This window comes from Bubalus bubalis, chromosome 18 (assembly GCF_019923935.1).
Source record: "Bubalus bubalis isolate 160015118507 breed Murrah chromosome 18, NDDB_SH_1, whole genome shotgun sequence".
Classification (NCBI taxonomy): Eukaryota; Metazoa; Chordata; class Mammalia; order Artiodactyla; family Bovidae; genus Bubalus; species Bubalus bubalis.
The window spans coordinates 34,239,967-34,260,224 of NC_059174.1; the positions used below are offsets into that span (position 1 = coordinate 34,239,967).

General features: G+C 50.1%; 1 protein-coding gene across 2 annotated transcripts; it reads left to right on the top strand.

The window, feature by feature from the left end:
- Positions 1-13,329, top strand: CES3 (carboxylesterase 3). Of its 2 annotated transcripts, XM_006072078.4 has the most exons (13): positions 1-234; positions 1,338-1,542; positions 1,647-1,785; positions 1,937-2,070; positions 2,527-2,680; positions 2,788-2,892; positions 3,774-3,875; positions 4,233-4,370; positions 9,669-9,749; positions 11,017-11,164; positions 12,191-12,340; positions 12,492-12,570; positions 12,682-13,329. In XM_006072078.4, exons 1-13 carry the CDS (start codon positions 153-155, stop codon positions 12,875-12,877), a joined length of 1,713 nt encoding a protein of 570 aa, XP_006072140.3. In that variant the 5' UTR covers positions 1-152; the 3' UTR covers positions 12,878-13,329. The 2 variants fall into 2 exon arrangements, with proteins under 2 accessions (XP_006072140.3, XP_006072142.1); XM_006072080.4 differs by lacking the exons at positions 1-234; positions 1,338-1,542 and having other exon boundaries at positions 1,648-1,781.
- Positions 13,330-20,258: the final 6,929 nt, after the last annotated feature.

Here is a 20,258-nt window from a genome sequence, read left to right on the forward strand (position 1 = left end):
AAGACTCTGGGTCTTTGGACTGGCTACCAGTCAGGTTGGGGCGGTCTGCTGAGGCTTTCCTAACAACCATTTAGAGATAGGCTGTGCCAAAGGGCAGGGACATTGTTCTACCTTCCACCACTTCTGCCCACAGTTGAGTGTGAGTAAGAAGCATGGGCACAGTGGTAAGAACCGGGTCCAGGGTCCTGGTCGGGGTGGCCTGTCTGCTCCTGGCATTCTCTGCTACAGACACTGGTAAGACACACCCGCAGGGCCTGCAGAGGTGGGAGCTTCTGGGTTGGTGGGAGGACTTGGAGCAAGGGGCAAGAGTCGGGTAGGGACAGGGAAAGTGGGCAGCCTGCTCAGAGAAGGAGCCCTCTGTTCTGTTCAGTTGTTCACCAGAATGCCAAGGGTTGAACATCCTCTCTGGGCAGGGGCAACCATCCGGGTAATGCTACCCACCTCTTTTTTTTATTATGATAAAATATACAAAACATAAAATTTACCATTTTGACCATTTTTAAGTGCAATTTGTCATGTTTTTAAGAGTTCCTAGGATTTCATTTAATAGGTAAGACACAGACATAGAAATGATTATCATAAGAAAGAAAGTTTACTTGCCATTCCCTAGAAACAGGGCCACTCAGGGAAGCAGGGGTCCCTCAGGAGGCAGAGGAAATGAGCAGGGTGGGGAGGGATGTGGATGAGAGCTTTCATTGTTTCCTGTGGGAGGAACAGGTGAGACAGGCAGAGTAGGTCTGGGTTAGCTCATTGGAATGGTTTCAGTAGGTTCTGGGGCACGGGGCTGTCCCTAGTTGTCCAGGACCTGGCCTTACACTGATAAGGGCAGGTGGTTAGTTGCCAGGAGTATGAGGGTGCCCAGAGGTGGCAGGGGCCAGGGGCATGGCCTCTGGATGGACTGTGAAGGGCACATGTCTCAGTGAGTGGTTTACCATCTCTAAGAACTGGCTAGCCCTGGGAGGGCAGGGCCAGCAAGCCAGATGTCAAATTATCAGAACAGAAAAAACAAAAAGATAAGGTTGTCACACCTTATTCAGCAGGTGAGAGTTAAGAGAGGGCAAGTGGCCAGCCCAAGTCCACCACCCACTGCCCACCTGGCAGGTCTGTGGGTCGCAGGGTGGTTTAGCTTGTTCACTAGGGGGAACTGACTCAATCTGGAGGAGAGGTGGGGAGAGGACTTAGCGGGTAGTCACAAGACCCGTTTCACAGGCAGGCTGGGGCAGTTCATCAGAGTGCTCAGAACCCCACCTGGCAGAGGAGGTGCTCAGAGAGCAGACTAGTGGGTCCATCTGCCACCCCATGCACACTCACCCACAGCCCCTCTGTCCTGCCCTCAGGGCCGGGGGTCACTCAGCCTGAAGTGGACACACCCCTGGGCCGTGTGGGAGGCCGGCAGGTGGGCGTGAAGGGCACAGACCGTCTTGTGAACGTCTTCTTGGGCATCCCATTCGCCCAGCCGCCCCTGGGGCCCCACCGGTTCTCGGCCCCACGCCCAGCGGAGTCTTGGGAGGGCGTGCGAGATGCCAGCAGGGCCCACGCCATGTGAGTAGCCCCGCGGAGGTGGGCAGGCAGGCAGGTGGCAGGGGTCCAGCTACCTGGGCTGGTGGGGCTGACCCATTGGCCCTCGGGCTCCTCCTCCGCTACAGGTGCCCACAGGATCCGGAGATAATGAACAACAGCAGATTTACGCTGGACGGAAAGCACCAGACCTTCCCCATTTCGGAGGACTGCCTGATCCTCAACATATACAGCCCGGCTGAGGCCCCCTCGGTTGCAGGAAGGCCAGTGAGCTGCCTAGAGGGCCCTGTCCACCCAGCCAGCGCGGCCAGGCTTGACTTCTCCCCACCCCCTCTTCGAAAGCGCTCCAGGAGTCCCCAGAATGCTCTGAGCCAGTCAATGGGCAGCCGCGATCACTGACTCACGGCTGTCTCTGCAGGTCATGGTGTGGTTCCACGGGGGCTCTCTCGTGACTGGCACCGCCATCTCCCACGATGGGTCTGCCCTGGCCGCCTATGGGGACGTGGTCGTGGTCACAGTCCAGTACCGCCTGGGCTTCCTTGGCTTTTTCAGGTGAGGCAGCAGGCCTGGCGGAGGGCAGTGACTGCACAGGGTGAGGGTCCGGAACTCGAAGCGAGACCGGGTCCCAGGCAAGCAGGGTGCTGGGCAGAGAAGTCAACTGAGGCTCCACCCCCTTGGGGGAGGGGCTTAGCCAAAGCCAGGGTTTGACTTGGGCCTCTGGACACAAGACTTTGGCTCCTGGCCTGTGGGTCAACAGAGTCTGTAGGGTCAAGGAACAACACGTTCCAGAAGCCACTGGAGAGCCAAAGCTGGCGGGTTGCCCAGCCAGGCCCACCCATCCCACATACTGGGCATCTGGCTACCTGGCGTCGTTCATAGCCAGGCCAGATTGAGGAGCAAGGGAAGGTGGGGCATCCCAGGGGCTGATTCAGAGCAAAACTTCAGAGGCTGAGGAAGATCTGTCAAGGGATCCAACCGGCCCTAACCACTGCCCCACCCAACTGCCAGCACTGGGGACAAGCACGCTCCTGGCAACTGGGGCTTCCTTGACGTCGTGGCTGCTCTGCGCTGGGTGCAGGGGAACATCACCCCCTTTGGGGGTGACTTCAACTCTGTCACCATCTTTGGTGAATCCAGCGGGGCCTCTGTCGTCTCTGCCCTGGTGAGTCACCCCAGGGAGGGAGCCAGCATTGGTATCTCCTGTAGTCCCAGACCTCCCAGATCTTCTGCCCTCCTCTGACAGCCATCTGTCCTCCACACTGCCCTCAGGTCCTGTCCCCGCTGGCTGCAGGGTTGTTCCACAGAGCTATAGCACAGAGTGGAATCATCACCATACCAGGGTTACTGGATCCTAACCCCTGGCTCCTGGCTCAGGTCTGCATTTCTTTCACTCTCTCACCCCATGTACACCTGCCCTATGCTTGCTCTTGGAGTCCCAAGGTGGAGGTGTTAACCAGTAGCCAGCTCCTTGCTGGAAGAGAGGGATACACTAGGCTGAAGGAAACACATGACCAGTGAGAACTCAGGGAAAACCGCCAGAGCTCCTAGGGTGTGACATGGTCCCTGAAGCCATCCCTCCAGCCTCACGGGCTACCTGACCCTGCTCCAGCCTCAGCACCAACCATGGTCCCCTCCCTGCCAGAGTAGCGCACACATGACTCCCTCCCCACCTAAACCCTCTATCCTTTCCTTATGTGCCTGCATACTAAATCACTTTAGTTGTGTCCAATCCTTTGGGACCCTGTGGCCTATAGCCCACCAGACTCCTCTGTCCATGGCAGTCTCCAGGCAAGAATACTGGAGTGGGTTGCTGTACCCTCCTCCAGGGGATCTTCCCAGATTTAGGGATCGAACCTACATCTCTCACATCCCCTGCGCTGGCAGACAAGTTCTTTATAACTAGCATCACCTCCTTCCCTTACTCCATAAAACTTTTTTGAGCCCACTGACTCTGGGACTAGAGTTAATTAGATAATGACACAGTTCTCACAGGGGTAGAGGGGACCCAGACACACACACACAGATAGTGACAGTAATGACGTAATGGGGGACACATGGAGTGCCTGGGGACCACCCAAGCTGGTGGGCAAGGAAAGCTTATCTGAGTTGGTGGTAGATCTCTGGCCAGTGTCAAGGTCCTGTTCTCTTACATCATTGACCCGTTTCTCCTACAAATTCATCCTCTGTGGGAGGCAGAGGGCTGGAAGTGGGCACTGATGGGCGAGAGGGAGTCAAGACACTTTTGTCTTTCCCAGACCCTCGCAGACTCCTTGGCCTGCAACTCTGACTCCTCGGCTGAGATGGTGCAGTGCCTTCGGCAGAAGACGAGCGAGGAGATGATCCTTGCCTACAAGTTGGTATGCTCACTTCTTGGGGAATGGCAGTGGGCAGTGACACAGAGAGGATTCTGTCCAGTGCCTGCAGGAGCAGAGGGCCAATCATCAGTGTAGGGTGAGGCAGCTTCCCAGGAGGCGAAGGGTCTGGGGGCATGAAGAGGGGGGCCACCCCAGTCCTGAGGGTCTTCTAGCAAAGAAGACAGCTTAAAAGCATCATGGGCCTGGTCTCCCGACTCCCTCCAGTCTTCTCACCTTGGTGATCTCATCCCCTCTCTTCTCCTTAAGGCTCAGCCACCCAGGCAGGCAGCCAAGGGATCTCTAGGGTCCCATCTGTTGAGGGCCTGACTGGGAGGCTCTCTGCTTTGTTTTCTCCTGCAGAAAAAAGTAGCTTTGTACAACATCGACGGCACCTTCTTTCCCAAGAGCCCTGAGGAGCTCCTGAGGGAGAGGCAGTTCCCCTCTGTGCCCTTCCTCTTCGGTGTCAACAACCACGAGTTTGGCTGGCTCATCCCCAGGGTGAGTGTGCCCTTCAAGGCCCTCCCTGCCCCACGTGGTTCTCTCCCACCCTGATATCATCTCTATGTGCTGTGAGCTCAGACCCTTCTGTCTCATGGGTGAGGAAGCAGAGGCTGACCCAGTTTCATTTTCTCAAAGCAAATATTTCCTTCTTAGGGACCACATTTTTGTACTTTCTAGGAAGTACTGATCCATGGTATATTCCTGCCTTGGTGTCTGGTTTATGAATCAGGCTCTATGAGACTAGTTTGTGTGACTCTGTACCTGAGAGACCAAGCCCCCAAGATTCCCAGGTTTCTGACAATGTCAAGTCACTGGGAGACATCGTGGCCCACGTGCCTTCCAGTCCTTTTCAGGTGCACAGAACACCCCACACAGTGTCACTGTCATACCTTCCTTCTAAGCATCTTCTCATATTTCATTCTCACTCTTCCACCCATCTTCACAATGAATGAATTTAATGCCTGCAAAACCTTCCACAAAGAAAGGGTTGTCTCATAATTTTCCTTCATTTCATTGCTTCTGCAGCTTCTCATTTTAATCACTGAAGGTAATATTGCAGTGAACGTCTTCATGTCCACAGCTTTGTCCTCTGACTTATTTCCTTGGATTTAATTCCCAGGGGGACATTTGGGTGCTTGTTAGATGAAAGCCTTAAGCAATGTTGACACTCACTGAAGTTTGTAGGAGTTTACAGTCCAGGGGTGTGTGTGTGTGTGTGTGTGTGTGTGTGTGTGTAATAGCAGAAGAGTGCCCTGGACTCTGGTAGGCAGCCGTGCCCCCACACTTGCAACATTGAATTGTGAGTGTTAACAGTGAAAGACAGCCGACTTGGCTGGCTCCCAAGACATAGGCAAACCTGTCTGGTGTGGAACGCTGTGCCCAGGACTTTGTAGCTAAAGATATTTCTCAGGTTGGTGACTCAGCGGGCTGCTCACCGCATCACTAGTGCAGGCGTTCCCTCCACTCTCCATAGGAGCACAACCATAACATTTTCAGCCAACTAGATGTTTACTAAGTATCCACGGTGAAAGCTTTAGCCATGGAAAGTAATCTGTATTCCTAATGGAAACCTCTCCACTTCTTACATGTTGCTTTGGTACCGCACTTTCTGAAATTACTTCACTGATTCAAACTGCCACCAGCAATGTCTACAGGTTTTTTGTTTGGTTTTGTTTCATTTAGTTTGACTGCTATGAGGCTTGGGGGATCTTAGTTCCCCGACTAGGAATCAAACCCAGGCCCCTTGTGGTGGAAGCACAGAGTCCTAACCACTTGACCACCAGTGAAGTCCCTGGAATCTACAGGCTTTCTTGCAACCCAACCAGCATTTGCAGAGCACAATTTTTTAAATGTCAACTTTTAAAAAATATAATTTACATAGCATAAAAGTTACCTCTTTAAAGTGTACAATTCAGTGGCTCTTAGTATACTCACAAAGCTGTGCAGCCATCACCGTATCTTATTCCAGAACATTTGCTTCACCATCACGCAGAAAGAAGCCCATACCCATTTAGCTGTCACTTCCCATCCCTCCCCATGGCCCCCACCCCAGCACTTGGCAACCATGAATCTACTCTCTGTCTCTGATCTACTCTCTGTCAAATCTATGGATTTGCCTCTTCTGGACATTTCATATAATAGAATCATACAATATTTGGGGTTTTGTGTCTGACTTCTTTCACCTAATATAATGTTTTCAAGGGCCATCTATGTTGTAGTGGATATCAGTACTTCCCTCTTTTTTATGGCTGAATAGTTCAGTGTATGGGAGAAGGCAATGGCACCCCACTCCAGTACTGTTGCCTGGAAAATCCCATGGATGGAGGAGCCTGGTAGGCTGCAGTCCATGGGGTCACTTAGAGTCGGACACGACTGAGCGACTTCACTTTCACTTTCCACTTTCATGTATCGGAGAAGGAAATGGCAATCCACTCTAGTGTTCTCGCCTGGAGAATCCCAGGGACGGGGGAGCCTGGTGGGCTGTAGGGGTCGCACAGAGTCGGACACGACTGAAGCGACTTAGTAGTAGTAGTAGTTTAGTGTATGGATACACCACATTTGTTTATCCAGTCATCAGTTGGTAGACAGTTGGGTTGTTTCCACCTTTTTGGCTCTTATGGATTCCCCTACTATGAACGTTTGTGTACCAGTTTTTGTGCAAATATATGCCTTAATTGGTCTTGGTTATATACTCAGGGATGGAACCAGTGGGTCATGGATTAAGTCTATGCTTAATCATTTCAGGAACTGCTGAAGTATTTTTCAAAGTAGCTGCACCACTTTATATTCCCACCAGCAATGTGTAAGGATTTCAATTACTCCACATCCTTGCCAATGCTTGTTAATATCTTTTGTTTTGATTGTAGTCATCCCAGTGGGTGTGAAGTGGTATCTCATTGTGGTTTTGAGTTGCACTTCCCTAGTGACTAAAATGGTGAACATCTTTTCATGTGCTTATCAGCCATTTTAGTATTTCCTTTGGAGAACTGTCTTCTGTTTTGCCCATTTTTAAATTGAATTATTTGTCTTTTTATTGTTGAGTTGTAAAATTTTTCATATATTCCAGATATATGATTTTCAAATATTTTTCCCATTCTGTGGATTGTATTTTCACGTTGTTGACAGTATCCTTTGTCACACAATTTAAAAAAAATTGATGAAGTTTATCTGTTCTTCTGTTGCTTGCCATTTTTTTTTGTCATACCTAAGAAATGATTGCTAAATCCAAGGTCATAAAGGTTTACCTCTATGATTACTTCTCAGAATTTTATAGTTTTAGCTGTTATATTTAGGTCTAGATTCATTTCAAGTTAATTTTTGTATATGGTGTGAGCTAGGGCTCTTTTGCACATGGTATCTTCTTGTCCCTGCATGATCTGTTGAAAAAAACTATTATTTTCTTATTGAACTGTCTTGGTGCCCTTATTGAAAATCAGCTGGTCATGAATGAAGGAGTTTATTTCTGGACTTTGAATTCTACTCTATTCATTTATCCTTATGCCACTGCCATAGTATCTTGATTACAGCAGTATTATAGTAAGTTTTAAAATTGGGAAGTGTGAATTCCTCAACTCTGTTCTTCTTTTTCAAGATTGCTATATTATTTTGTCAGAGTTGCCATAACAAAGAACCACAATCTGAGTGGCTTAAACAATGGACATTAAGTGTCTCACAGTCCTAGAGGCTACAAGTCTGAAATCAAGATGTTAGCAAGATTGGTTCCTTCTAAGTGCTGTGAGAGAGAATCCATGCCTCGTTTTAATGTTTCCGTTGGCCTCGTATATTCCTTGGCTTATAGATGGCGTTCTCTCTCTGGCTTTCCCTCTGACCCATCTATCTCTGTGCAAATTCCCCCTTTTACAAGGACACCAGACATACTAGACAGTGCTCTGTGCTCAGTTGCTTCTGACTCTTTGTGACCCCATGGACTGTAGCCTGTCAGGCTCCTCTGTCCATGGGATTTCCCAGGAAAGAGTACTGGAGTAGGTTGCCATTTCCTTCTCCAGGGGATTTTCCTGACTCAGGGAATCTTGAACATGTGACTCTTGTGTCTCCTGCATTGCAGGCAGATTCTTTACCCACTGCACCATCAGGGAAGCTGATACTAGACTAGAGCCCACCCTAATGATTACCTCTGTAATCATCTGAACTTGACTAATGGCCTCATCTTTACACAAGAGCTCATTCTGAGGTACTGGGGATTATGACTCCACATGTATTTATGTGGAGACACAATCAGTCCATAATAATTGTTTAGCTGTTCTGAGTCCCTTGCACTCCCATGTGAATTGTGGTCGGCTTGTCCATTCCTGAAAAGAAAAAAAAAGCAACTGAGATTCTGATTGGATCACACTGACTCTCTAGTTCAATTTGGGAAGTATTGTCATTTTAACAATATTAAGTCATCCAATCCGTGAACATGGAACATCTTCACATTTAGTTAAGTCTTCTTTAATTTCTCTCAATTATGTCTTCTAGTTTTTAATGTACAGTCTTGTACTTCCCTTATTAAATTTATTCCTAAGTATTTTATTCTTTTCAATGCTATTGTAAATGGAATTGTTTTCTTCATGTCACCTTCAGATTATTCATTGCTAGTGTATAGGAGCAATTGGTATATTGATCTTGTAGAACAACTGTTTAAAAAGTTTTGCTACTTTAGCTTATGTGGCCTTTAGTTTAGTACCTTAATTCCTAGTGAAGATTAACGTCTCCTCTTGGGTATACACTTTTTGTGTTTGTTTATCTGTGAATTTTTTGTTCCTGCCACTACAAATATTAGCCAAGAGTCTGGGAGTCATGAAAATAACTTTAATAACTTTAACCTTTCTATCCTGCTTACTCTGTCAAGGCCTTTATGCATTAACCCAGTTCTCATAACAATCCCATGAGGTAAGATATTGTCACTCCTTTTACAGATTAAAAGGGGCTTTCCTCATAGCTCAGTATTCTTGGGCTTCCCTTGTGGCTCAGCTAGTAAAGAATTCGCCTGAAATGTGGGAGACCTGGGTTCGATCCTTGGGTTGGGAAGATCCCCTAGAGAAGGGAAAGGTTACCCAGTCCAGTACTCTGGCCTGGAGAATTCCATGGACTTATGCAGTCCATGGGGTCACAAAGAGTCAGATATGACTGAGCTACTGTTACTCACTTACAGATTAAGAAACTGTGACATAGAGAGTTTAAGTAACTGGTTCATGTTATGTACCTAGTAAGTAGCGGAGCTGGGACTTAAACCAGAGACCAGGCTTTTAAAACTGTAACATGTAAAGCCAACATTTTTTGAAATATTTGTTTATTTTATTTCTATTATTTATTTGGCTGTGTCAGGTCTTAGCTGCACCATGCGAACTCTTAGTTGCAGCATGGGGGTTCCCTGACCAGGGATCGAACCCAGGCCCCCTGCATGGAAAGCAGGGTCTCAGTCACCAGACCACCAGAGAAGTTCCTGAAGTCAACATTGAATTTTAAAGACAACATTTGAACTTTCTTTGTAACCCCTGCTACAGGACCTGGGGGTCTTGATGTTATTCTATGAAAATATTGAACAAATTCCGAGACTGCTGCTAACCCCTTGCTTGTTGTATTTGGTGCTTTTCCCTCCCTCCTGAATTAGAAGTTTATTTTTAGGGAGGTCTTCAGGCTAGTGGGTTTGGCCACACTCAGCTCCATAATGAGCTCATGGTCACAGGGCTGTGAACACTGGCCTGCTCCAAGCTGGGAGCTGGCTGGGAAGGTGAGGGTGAGGGGCATGGGCCGTGATGAGGCTGCACTGAGAGGACCTTGGTGTCTCCACAGGGCTGGGGTTTCCTGGATAAGATGGATCAACTGAGCCTGGAGGACATGCTGGCCATCTTGAGGCCCTTCTTGACCTATATGGTGAGAAAAAGGCAGGAAAGAGTGGTCCAGTGGGGCTGAACCCAACACAGTCTCTACCCCCTACCCTCCAACACCCAGCTACCTACCTGCCACCAAGCCTGGGGGGCAACTGTTGGATTTTAGTTCTGTCTAGGAATCCCCTTGGACATGACACAACATGGTTCTCAAAGCAAGAGCATCACCACATCATTTTCATCACAGACTACCCATAATGAGCACACACTCTCTGCCAGGGACTGTGCTGAGCACTAGGACAGGCATTCAAATCCTCCAATCCTCATTACAACTTTGTGAAGCAGGGACTTTCATTATCCTCATGTTACAGATGAGGAAACTGAGGCTCAAGGCCTCATGGTGGGTAAAGGGCAGAGGCAGAGCTTGTGCCAGTCATCTGATCCCAGAGCTTAAGATGGCACTGCCAGACCTGAAACCAGGTGGTGCATGCGTGCTAAGTTGCTTCAGTCCTGTCCAACTCTTTGCAACACTATGGACTATAGCCCGCCAGGCTCCTCTGTCCCTGGGATCCTCCAGGCAAGAATACTGGAGTGGGTGCCATGCCCTCTTCCAGGGGCTCTTCCAGACCCAGGGATCGAATTCGCATCTCTTAAGTCTCCTGAATTGGCAGGCAGGTTCTTTACCACTAGCACCTCCTGGGATGCCCGAAACCTGGTGGATCTGAGGTCAAATCCTGACCCTGGCTGCTTGTCCACAGTTAACCTTCCATTTCTTCACTCATAAATAGGGATGCTACATCCCACCCATGTGAGCTGTTTAAGGAAGATATTGGATGCTGTATTGGAAGAGTCTGGTATCCAGGAGGTGCTCAATCGATGTACATTTCCTTCCTTTAAGACTCTCTAGTCCCTCCTCACTCACACAACCTCATCACTGCTCTCTGGAGCTGGGGGAAGTCCCATGATTCATTCTTCCACTAACTTCCTAGTTAACTTCAACTGAGTGCCTGCTCTAGGCCAGAACTCTGTGATTCACATAGGCTGCCAAACCACCTTACAGGGAGGAACTGACTTTCAGAGAGATTCAGCAACCTGTCTGGGGTCACACAGCCAAGCAATGATTGCAGGGCGAGCATTTAACTCCAGATTTGACCTCTTCCCACCCAGACATCATCTAGAACCCCCAAGGAAGGCAGGTGGCTAGCCTCCTGGCACATGAGCCCTGGGATATGAAAAACGCCAGACAGGAGGATGCAGAACTTCTTGGAAGGGTCTTCCATGGCTGTGGGATCTGACAAGGCCTCTTGCCCCAGGATGTGCCCACTGAGGTGATGCCCACCATCATAAAGGAATACCTAGGCAGCAGCTCAGATGGACAAGCCAAGCGAGAAGCCTTCCAGGAATTGATAAGTGACATTATCATAACCTTACCCATGTTGCAATTTGCAAGAGACCTCCAAGGTAGGCCTATCACTGTCTAACCTGTCCCACCCTTCCCACTTGAGCCCAGGACCTGAGCTATCACGGGTGACACAGCCTCATGCTGCACTGCTCCCCCACTCACCACTTCCTCTCTGGGATGCACTGTCACAGCTGTGAGAGGAGACTCTGGCAGGACACTCTGCAGAGGGGAAAACCAAGGCACAGAGAGATGCAGCGACCTGTCAGAGGTCACTCAGAAGGGCTTATCACCAATTCTCTGGGATTCAATTGACTCATGAGTGATTTTTTCTGCTTTCAGCCTTCCTCCTGGGAGAAAAGTCTTGTTTCCTCCAAGCTTCATGGCTCAGCAGTCCCCAAACTTTTTGGCGCCAGGGACTGTTTTCATGGAAGACAATGTTTCCACAGACCAGGAGTGGGAGGGGGGTGGTTTCAGGATGACTCAAGCAATTACATTTATTGTACACTTTATTTCTATTTATTATGACGTCACCTCCACCTCAGATCATCAGGCATTCGATCCTGGAGACTGCGGACCCCTGTTGTGGCTAAACCCTAACACAGTCCTAGAACAGTTCTGAGTTCCTGTCTTTGTGACCCCTTGGGCAGATACATAACCCTTCTGGGCTCGTTTTCTCATTTCTAAATTGGCTATAGTAGGGACTTCCCTGATGGTCCAGTGGCTAAGATTCCAGGCTCCCAGTGCAGGGGACCTGGGTTCAATCCCTGGTCAGGGGGAACTAACGATCCTGCATGCCACAACAAGATTTGGTGCAGCCAAATAGATAAAAATTTAAAGAAATAAAATGGCAATCATAATGCGTAATGATCTAACCCATAGGTTATTATGAGGATGAACTGAATGATGGCACTTAAAGCACATGGACTGGTGCTGAACATCCAGCAAGTACTCAGGAAAGGCTTGCTGTTCATCATTTTGTCATCATTATTATCACTGGTATTGGTGCTATGATGAGCCTGGCTTAGCAAAGATACTGCCTGATCAGGCTGTGGGTGACCATCTCTCATCCAGCCCTCTCTCCACAGATTCTGGGGTCTCCATCTTTTTCTATGAGTTCCAGCATCGACCCAGTTCTTTTGCGAAGATCAAGCCAGCCTGGGTCCGGGCTGATCATGGGGCTGAGTTGACCTTCATGTTCGGCGGTCCTTTCCTCACGGATGAGAGCTCCATGTTGGGTGAGGATGACGGACCGGTGATCTTTAGGTTTCTGGCTCCACCAGGGGAGGAGAGGGGCTTGCAGAAACAGAGGTCTCAGGTCAGCATAAGGGACCCTGGAGTCTCCTTCAGGACCCACCTGAACCTGATCCAAGTCTGTCCTTCCCACAGCCTTTCCAGAAGCCACAGAGGAGGAGAAGCAACTGAGCCTCACCATGATGGCCCAGTGGACCAACTTTGCCTGGACAGGGTGAGTAAGCAAACAGGCCTGCCTGGCTTTGGGCCTAGGACTACTTAGAGCTGCCTGCCTGGGAGCAATACAGGAGGCCTTGGTCTTCATTCATTCATTCCTCCCACCCAGGGACCCCAATGGCAAGGGGCTGCCTCTTTGGCCACTATTCAACCATGAGGAGGAATACCTGGAAATCAGCCTGGTGCCACGGGTCAACCAGAAGCCAAGGGAGGCCCGAATGCAGCTCTGGGCAGAGATACTTCCCACCAAGTTTGGGCAATGGCAGCAGAAGCAGAAGGGCAAGAAGGTCCAGGAGGAACTCTGAGGCAGGCCCTGAGCCTTCTGGGCTGGAGCTCAGCCCTAGGGGTGACCACATCCCAGGCGGGCAGCCTCCTTCTCTCCCTGCTGTGCTATGTGCTAAATCGCTTCAGTTGTGTCTCTTTTGCAACCCCATGGACTGTAGCCCGCCAGGCTCCTCTGTCCCTGGGATTCTCCAGGCAAGAATACTAGAGCAGGTTGCCATGCCTTCCTCCAGGGGATCTTCCTGACCCAAGGATCGAAGCAGGGTCTCTTACATCTCCTGCATGGGGAGGAGGGTTCTTTACCTCTAGTGCCATCTAGGAAGCCCTCTTTCACTGCTAAGAGACTTTAACCCAAACCAGGCTGATGGGCAGTCATGTCTCTTAAAGCAGGTGTCCCCAACCTCCGGGATCTAATGCCTGATGATCTGAGGTGGGGCTGATGTCATAATAAAAGAAATAAAGTGAACAATAAATGTAATGCACTTGACTCATCCTGAAACTGTTCCCTCCTCCCCAGTCGATGGAAAAATCGTCTTCTACAAAACCAGTCGCTGGTGCCGAAAACGTTGGGGACTGCTCGCTTCATTAGAGCATCAGCCCCTCTGTGACTCCTGTGAAATGTTGCCTGCTTCTCATCTAGGGGGATTTTGCCCAAACTTCCCCCTCTTCCCACTTGCTCCAAGGAAAGTTCCCGCTCATACCTCAAGCTCCGCAGAGGATCCTCCTCCAGAAAGCCTTCCCTGCCTCTCTGGGCCTGGCCCAAGCTCTGCCCATGACAGTGCATCCCACTCTAGGCTGGCACTGCTGGAGTCAGCATTCCTCTTCCCCTCTCAGAAGCTCTCTGAGAGTGGAAATCAGCCTGACCCCACTCTGCATCTCCCATACCAGGATCAGGCAGGACCTGGGGTCAAAGGATGCTTGCTGAGTGAGAGACTGAGAAAGTATGAGGATGGGCATGTGAACCCAGGCCCTTGAGGCACCAAAGCTCTGCTTAGTTCTGGACAAATGTTGTCCTCTCTGATCAGAAGGGTGGGTGGACTCTGGTGGCAGAGACCTGGGGTTGGAGAAGGTGGGTCCTGCGGCTTCAGGGGATCCAGCGGACAACCGATCTCAGAGGCCTCTGACTAGGGTTGGGGGAGGTCCCCGTGTCCATGCTGCCCAGTCTTGGCCCTTGCACAAGACAGAGCAGAGTCCAGCAGGGCCAGGGCTCCCACCCTTGGACATGAGATGCAAACTTCCCAGCCCTAGTACCTCACCTGCTTATGGCCTGCCTGGGCTCTTTCCTCTCCCCCCAGCTGGGGGAGACTGACTTCTGGGGTTGCACAGTTCTCAGAGCACCACCAGGACGTGGGAGAACAGGCTGGGGGTGGGTGTCTGGACTAGTGCATCAGTCAAGCTGCTGTCACAGAGAGAAGACAAGGTCTGCCCTCTCATGCAACAACAGGTGAAAAGCAGCCAGAGGTTTTTGAGTGGGGCACACATTTCTTTATTTTGTTTGGCTTTGAGGATCAATATACCCTTCCCTTGAGACATCTGGATTTTAATACAAACACAATGACTTCCCCTCCCCCCACTATCTCGTCCCACCCACTCTGGTCCCACATACACCCTTCCTCAGACTAAGTTCCTGGCTGCTGCTGCTTGAATGAAAACTACTTGCAGTTGAGACCAATTCTGTTTTGTGCACACACGCTAAGTCGTTTTAATCATGTCCAACTCTTTGTAACCCCATGGACTGTAGCTCTCCACGTTCCTTTGTCGATGGGGTTCTCCAGGCAAGAATATTGCAGTGGGTTGCCATGCCCTCCTCCAGGGGATCTTCCCGATCCAGGGATCAAACCCATGTCTATTGTGTCTCCTGCATTGGCAGGAGGATTCTTTACCACTTGTGCCACCTGGGAAGTTCTGTTTTGGGAAGTCCATTTAGGGCAGAAAGAGTCATAAACCAGAGAGGTTCCAAATCATGCCGCTCGGCTACTCTAAAGCTGCCTGCCACCCTCAAGGCAAGTTCAAGCTCTTTACACAGCATTGAAGGCCTCCCTTTCTCATCCCCATGTCCGCACAAGCTGGTAAGAGAGTCTGACAGGTAAACAGGCTCCAATTCCACAATGTGTTTCTGGAGACACAAAGAGCTGTAGGAACATGGAGGCATAGACCAGCCTGACTTGGGAGACAGGGAAGGCAGGACATCTAGGCTGACACCGGAAGGACCAGCAGAAGTGGCTCAGGCCAGGGCTGGTAGGTTTGAGTGGTGGGAGCAGGGAGGAGGGCGTTCCTGGCAGATGGAACAGCAGGAACAAAGGCCTGGAGGTTGAGATGTGCTGAGGAAACAGTTCTGTACGTCTGGAGAGGCCAGCAAAGAGTAGACTGGGAACAGCCTTGGAGGCTGGACTGGGGGCCTGGCCTGGAGGGTGACAGAGAGCCTGGGAAAGGTTTAACTGGGTGTGGGGGGGGTGACATGAACAGGTTGGGGGTGGTGATGAGAGAGGGAACAGGGAGAGCAAGAAGGGGGCCAGTGTGGGCTTCCGGGGCGGGACAGAAGGCACCGGTGGGCTCTAGATTTAGAAGTGACAGGCTGATGTGGTAATTGAGGGGACAAGAAGGTGAGAGAAGGAAGACTCCTGGAGGGTGGGGGGCTGCCTGGGGGTGAGCAGGACTGGGTTGGGAATCAAGGGGTCGGTTTAGACCCTGCTGGAGTTACAAACAGGCCTCTTCCTCCAGGCCTGAGGGCATACCACACCTGGCAGCTGTGGGGAAGTGCGGGCTGGGGGACACACACCAGCTTCGGTGTCACCCCTGCCAGAAAGCTCCAAGGAGGGTAGGGGAGCCTGCTGGTGAGGCATCAGACCATGTCCCAGGCCAACTTTCCCCCTTCTTCTCCTTCTTCCCCCAACTTCTGGGGTTTTCTGTCCATGGGAGGGAGAGGAATGACTTGGCATGGTCCCAGTGGCTTGGGGTCAAGGGGGAGGCCGTGCCAGACAAGGGGGTGCTCCTAGGATTCCAGTCTTCTTGCTTCTCTACTCTCACTTCCCTGGGCCACTACTCACGGAACTCCCCTCCCCTGCCGGCAGCGCATCCTCCGTCCACTGACGGTCCAGCCCCAGGACCCAGAGTGAAGGGAGCAAGCCAGGGGCACCCACAAATTCAGAAAGACCAGGCCCTGCAGGGCAGGGACTGGTGGACCCAGGGAGCCTCCCCAAGGCAGGGTGATGGGAAGGACCCAGTGAGCCGTGTGAGTGTGTGAGCACGAGGGGGTACTGCAGGATCAAACGTGCACACCTGGACCCAGCCACCTAATAAGAGATTGGTAGACACTCCCAGTAGATGCAGACAAGTGTGTACATACCCAGCGCTAGTCACACACACACATCCACACACACATACCCTCCCTAATAGGGTCCCAATACAGCTCAGCAACTACTAGATACATATGAGCAAGTTATTCAGTTTCTTTGTTCCTTAGTTTTCCCATCTGTAAAATGGGAGCAATGATAGTGTTTTTCCCCCTTCACGGATATGCTATGAGGACTGAATGATAATTAGCTGTAAAGTGCCTGTAATAGTGCCTGACACACAGCAAGTGCTCAATAATTGCCCCCTGGTGTAGGTGTGTCCACGGATTTCAATTGCTCTGTCTGAAAAAATCATATGGCTCCTTTAACCACAGTTCAAAGACAGAAGAACTGGGGGACATTAGGGGTGCCATCATAATGTTCAGTTCAGTCGCTCAGTCATGTCTGACTCTTTGCGACCCCATGAATCGCAGCATGCCAGGCCTCCCTGTCCATCGCCAGCTCCCGGAGTTCACTCAGATTCACATCCATCGAGTCAGTGATGCCATCCAGCCACCTCATCCTCTGTCGTCCCCTTCTCCTCCTGCCCCCAATCCCTCCCAGCATCAGAGTCTTTTCCAATGAGTCAACTCTTTGATGAGGTGGCCAAAGTACTGGAGTTTCAGCTTTAGCATCATTCCTTCCAAAGAAATCCCAGGGCTGATCTCCTTCAGAATGGACTGGTTGGATCTCCTTGCAGTCCAAGGGACTCTCAAGAGTCTTCTCCAACACCACAGTTCAAAAGCATCAATTCTTTGGCGCTCAGCCTTCTTCACAGTCCAACTCTCACATCCATACATGACCACTGGAAAAACCATAGCCTTGACTAGACGGACCTTCGTTGGCAAAGTAATGTCTCTGCTTTTGAATATGCTATCTAGGTTGGTCATAACTTTCCTTCCAAGGAGTAAGTGTCTTTTAATTTCATGGCTGCAGTCACCATCTGCAGTGATTTTGGAGCCCCAAAAAAATAAAGTCTGACACTGTTTCCCCATCTATTTTCCATGAAGTGACAGGACCAGATGCCATGATCTTCGTTTTCTGAATGTTGAGCTTTAACCCAACCTTTTCACTCTCCTCTTTCACTTTCATCAGGAGGCTCTTAAGCTCCTCTTCACTTTCTGCCATAAGGGTGGTGTCATCTGCATATCTAAGTTTATTGATATTTCTCCCGGCAATCTTGATTCCAGCTTGTGCTTCTTCCAGCCCAGCGTTTCTCATGATGTACTCTGCATATAAGTTAAATAAGCAGGGTGACAATATACAGCCTTGACGTACTCCTTTTCCTATTTGGAACCAGTCTGTTGTTCCATGTCTAGTTCTAACTGTTGCTTCCTGACCTGCATACAGGTTTCTCAAGAGGCAGGTCAGGTGGTCTGGTATTCCCATCTCTTTAAGAATTTTCCACAATAAACTATGAGGCTTTTCCACTTTGAAATAATTTTCTTGGGCCTGTGTCTGCCTAGAAGGGGTGGCAGGCAGAGCTTTGTGATGTTCTGAATCTCTGGCCTTCCCTGAGGGTCTCAGGGAAGCTGTCATCCAAGCCCCTCCCACACTTTACCTGCAGTCCCTCCTTTTGGATTTTAGTTGTACGCCCTCTGGTCCCCCTGGACCCCAGTTCCCAGCCCAGCTTGCCCAGGCCCTGGGAAAACCATTCCAAGAACAGGAAGCTACTTGGCAGGGGAACACCAGCTCTGTTACTGGAGAATAGTGGCATCCACACATCCCTCCTCCCTCTGCCCCAGCCCTTGGGCTTCCTTTCCCATCAGCCCAGATTCCTCATCTGGAGATGGCATTGCCCACTGGAGCCTCTCCTGAGGTGGCCTTGCCCGTCCCTACTGTCCCTGAGCTGACTCTTCTGACTCTGGAGGTCTTGACCAGGGCCCAGGGCACCAGGCAATCAGAGGGCCAGGCCTCACCCCCCCAAGTAGCCTTGCTGAGCTTCCCTCTGTGCTCAAGTTCACTCACATCCTTTCTCTCCCTCAGGGCTCTGGACCATCCTCTGGGTTCCTGAGTAGTTTTATAGGACCTTTGGACCGTCCTCTGGGGTCATGAGTGGATCCCTGCTTTACAGAGGAAGAAACTGAGGATCAGAGAGGGGAAACACCTTGCCTGAGGCCACACAGAGAGTGAGGATGGAGCCAGGACCTGTTCCCAGTACTGTGGGTCTCCCTCCAGACTGTGCCCTCATGCCTAGAGTGAGCTTTCCAGCTGCCAGAGTCAGGGTCTAAGGGGTTATGTAGGCAGAGGGATTCCAATAGCCAGCACTGTCAGCAAGTGAGGCCCAAAGTGGGGAGTTTTGCAATAGTTCAGGCAGTACAGAGATGAGAGATGACCGCACCACACTGACTGGGTCTGCAGAGCTCCAGGCACAGGCTCCTTCTCTTATCAGGAACTTGGCTTCATCCTGTGATCTGGCCCCTAAGGACACCCCACCCCACTTGTCATGCATCTTTGTAGCCCAGTCATGAACCAGATGGAGCCTCATTTCAGTTCAGTTCAATCACTCAGTCGTTTCTGACTCTTTGTAGCCCCATGGACTGTAGCACACCAGGCTTCCCCATCTTGATAGAGCCTCACTTTTCTCTCAAAAAACAGAGGGTGCGGGGTGACCCAGGAGAAGATCACCTAGCATTACATGTCAGAATCTCAGGTTCTTACCCCTAAGATAATGTTTTCCCAGGGCCACCTGACTGACCCAGCACCCTACTTAATGTTCCCTGTGCCCCATGTGGGCATTGGATGGAATCCACTTGAGTCCTAGGTGCTCCAGTTAGAAGTCTGGCCTGGCATTACTCCCACTCATATGGCCCAGGTGAAAGGTTGTTTCTTCCCCAGGGAGAGGTGGCACGAATGGAGCCAGCTATTGGCAGGACTGGTCCTTAAGGCCCACACAGAGCTGGCCAAGTTGCTGCACAGCTGGGCTGGGGATTCTACATGTGACTGACCTCCAGGCCTGCTGGGCAGGTGGACTCACAGTCTCATCTGCCTTTTCCACCACCCACTTCCCTTGTCCTCCACACTCACACTCCCTTCCACCTCCCAGCTTGGCCCTTCCTTTCAGTAACTCATGCTTAGTACAAACAGATAAACTAACCTTGTCAGAGCCTGGGAAGCAGAAACAAGTGGCTGTGTCGCTTCCCTCAAACCAGGCTCCATACTCCTATTGATGTGGCCACACATGGACCACAGGGGAGGCCAGCAGTGTGAAGTAATGAGATGGGGAATATGATCCAGAAAGAGAAACATGGCCCAGGCCAGATGAAACTGCTGGTAACCCATACTTCCCTGATCTTGCCTTCCCTGTTCCCTCCCATACCTGACTCTTTAAACCCCACAATGATAGTACATTCTCCATAATGTTGGCTAAAGAAAACATAGAAACTACGGAAAATTTAAAGGAGAAAGAAGGAAAAAAAAAATCAAGGTCACTGATGACTCTGCAAATCAGAGCCAACCACAGACTCCATTCTGGCATCAATCCTTCCTGTTACTTTAGACATCTCTGGAGTATTTTGGTATGTACTTTCCATGGTCATATTCAATACACAATTTCAGATTCTACCTTTTTCAAGTTATTAAACCACATCAGCTTTTCCCCAAGGACTAATGATGACAGCTGACAATGGGTTTTCCCTGTTTGAATTGTTTTGCCTACATGAACACATTTAACCCTCACTACAACTCGGTAAGTACTATTATTGAGCAAAATGTACAGATGGAGAAACTGGAGTCCAGAAGAGTCACACAGCTTGTAAGTGGCAATGCTGGGATTCAAGCCCAGTAGCCTGGCTCATAACCAGTGCTAAATCATCGGCTACTCTAGAGTCTCATGGAACATGATATTACTGACCGTGTAGCATAAATTATATTCTGTAGGTGTAACATCCTTCTTCACCCATCCCCTACAGTCTTACTGGGGTGAGGCTGTTGTCAACAAGGCTATAGGACACTCATCCTGTAAACAATTTTTTGTGTATTTTGGATGGTCTCCCAGACCAAATTTCTCGGTCAAAGGATAGGGTAGTTTTGTTTTGTTTTGAATATTTATTTGGTTACCCCGGGTCCCTGA

What these genes read in the sequence shown, in the direction of transcription:
- CES3 (XM_006072078.4), top strand. Translation starts at nt 153, where the DNA reads ATGGGCACAGTGGTAAGAACCGGGTCCAGGGTCCTGGTCGGGGTGGCC. An exon ending in TGATCCTTGCCTACAAGTTG is followed by an intron (nt 3,876 to 4,232) that starts GTATGCTCACTT and finishes TTTCTCCTGCAG; the next exon opens with AAAAAAGTAGCTTTGTACAA. An exon ending in ACCAACTTTGCCTGGACAGG is followed by an intron (nt 12,571 to 12,681) that starts GTGAGTAAGCAA and finishes CCTCCCACCCAG; the next exon opens with GGACCCCAATGGCAAGGGGC.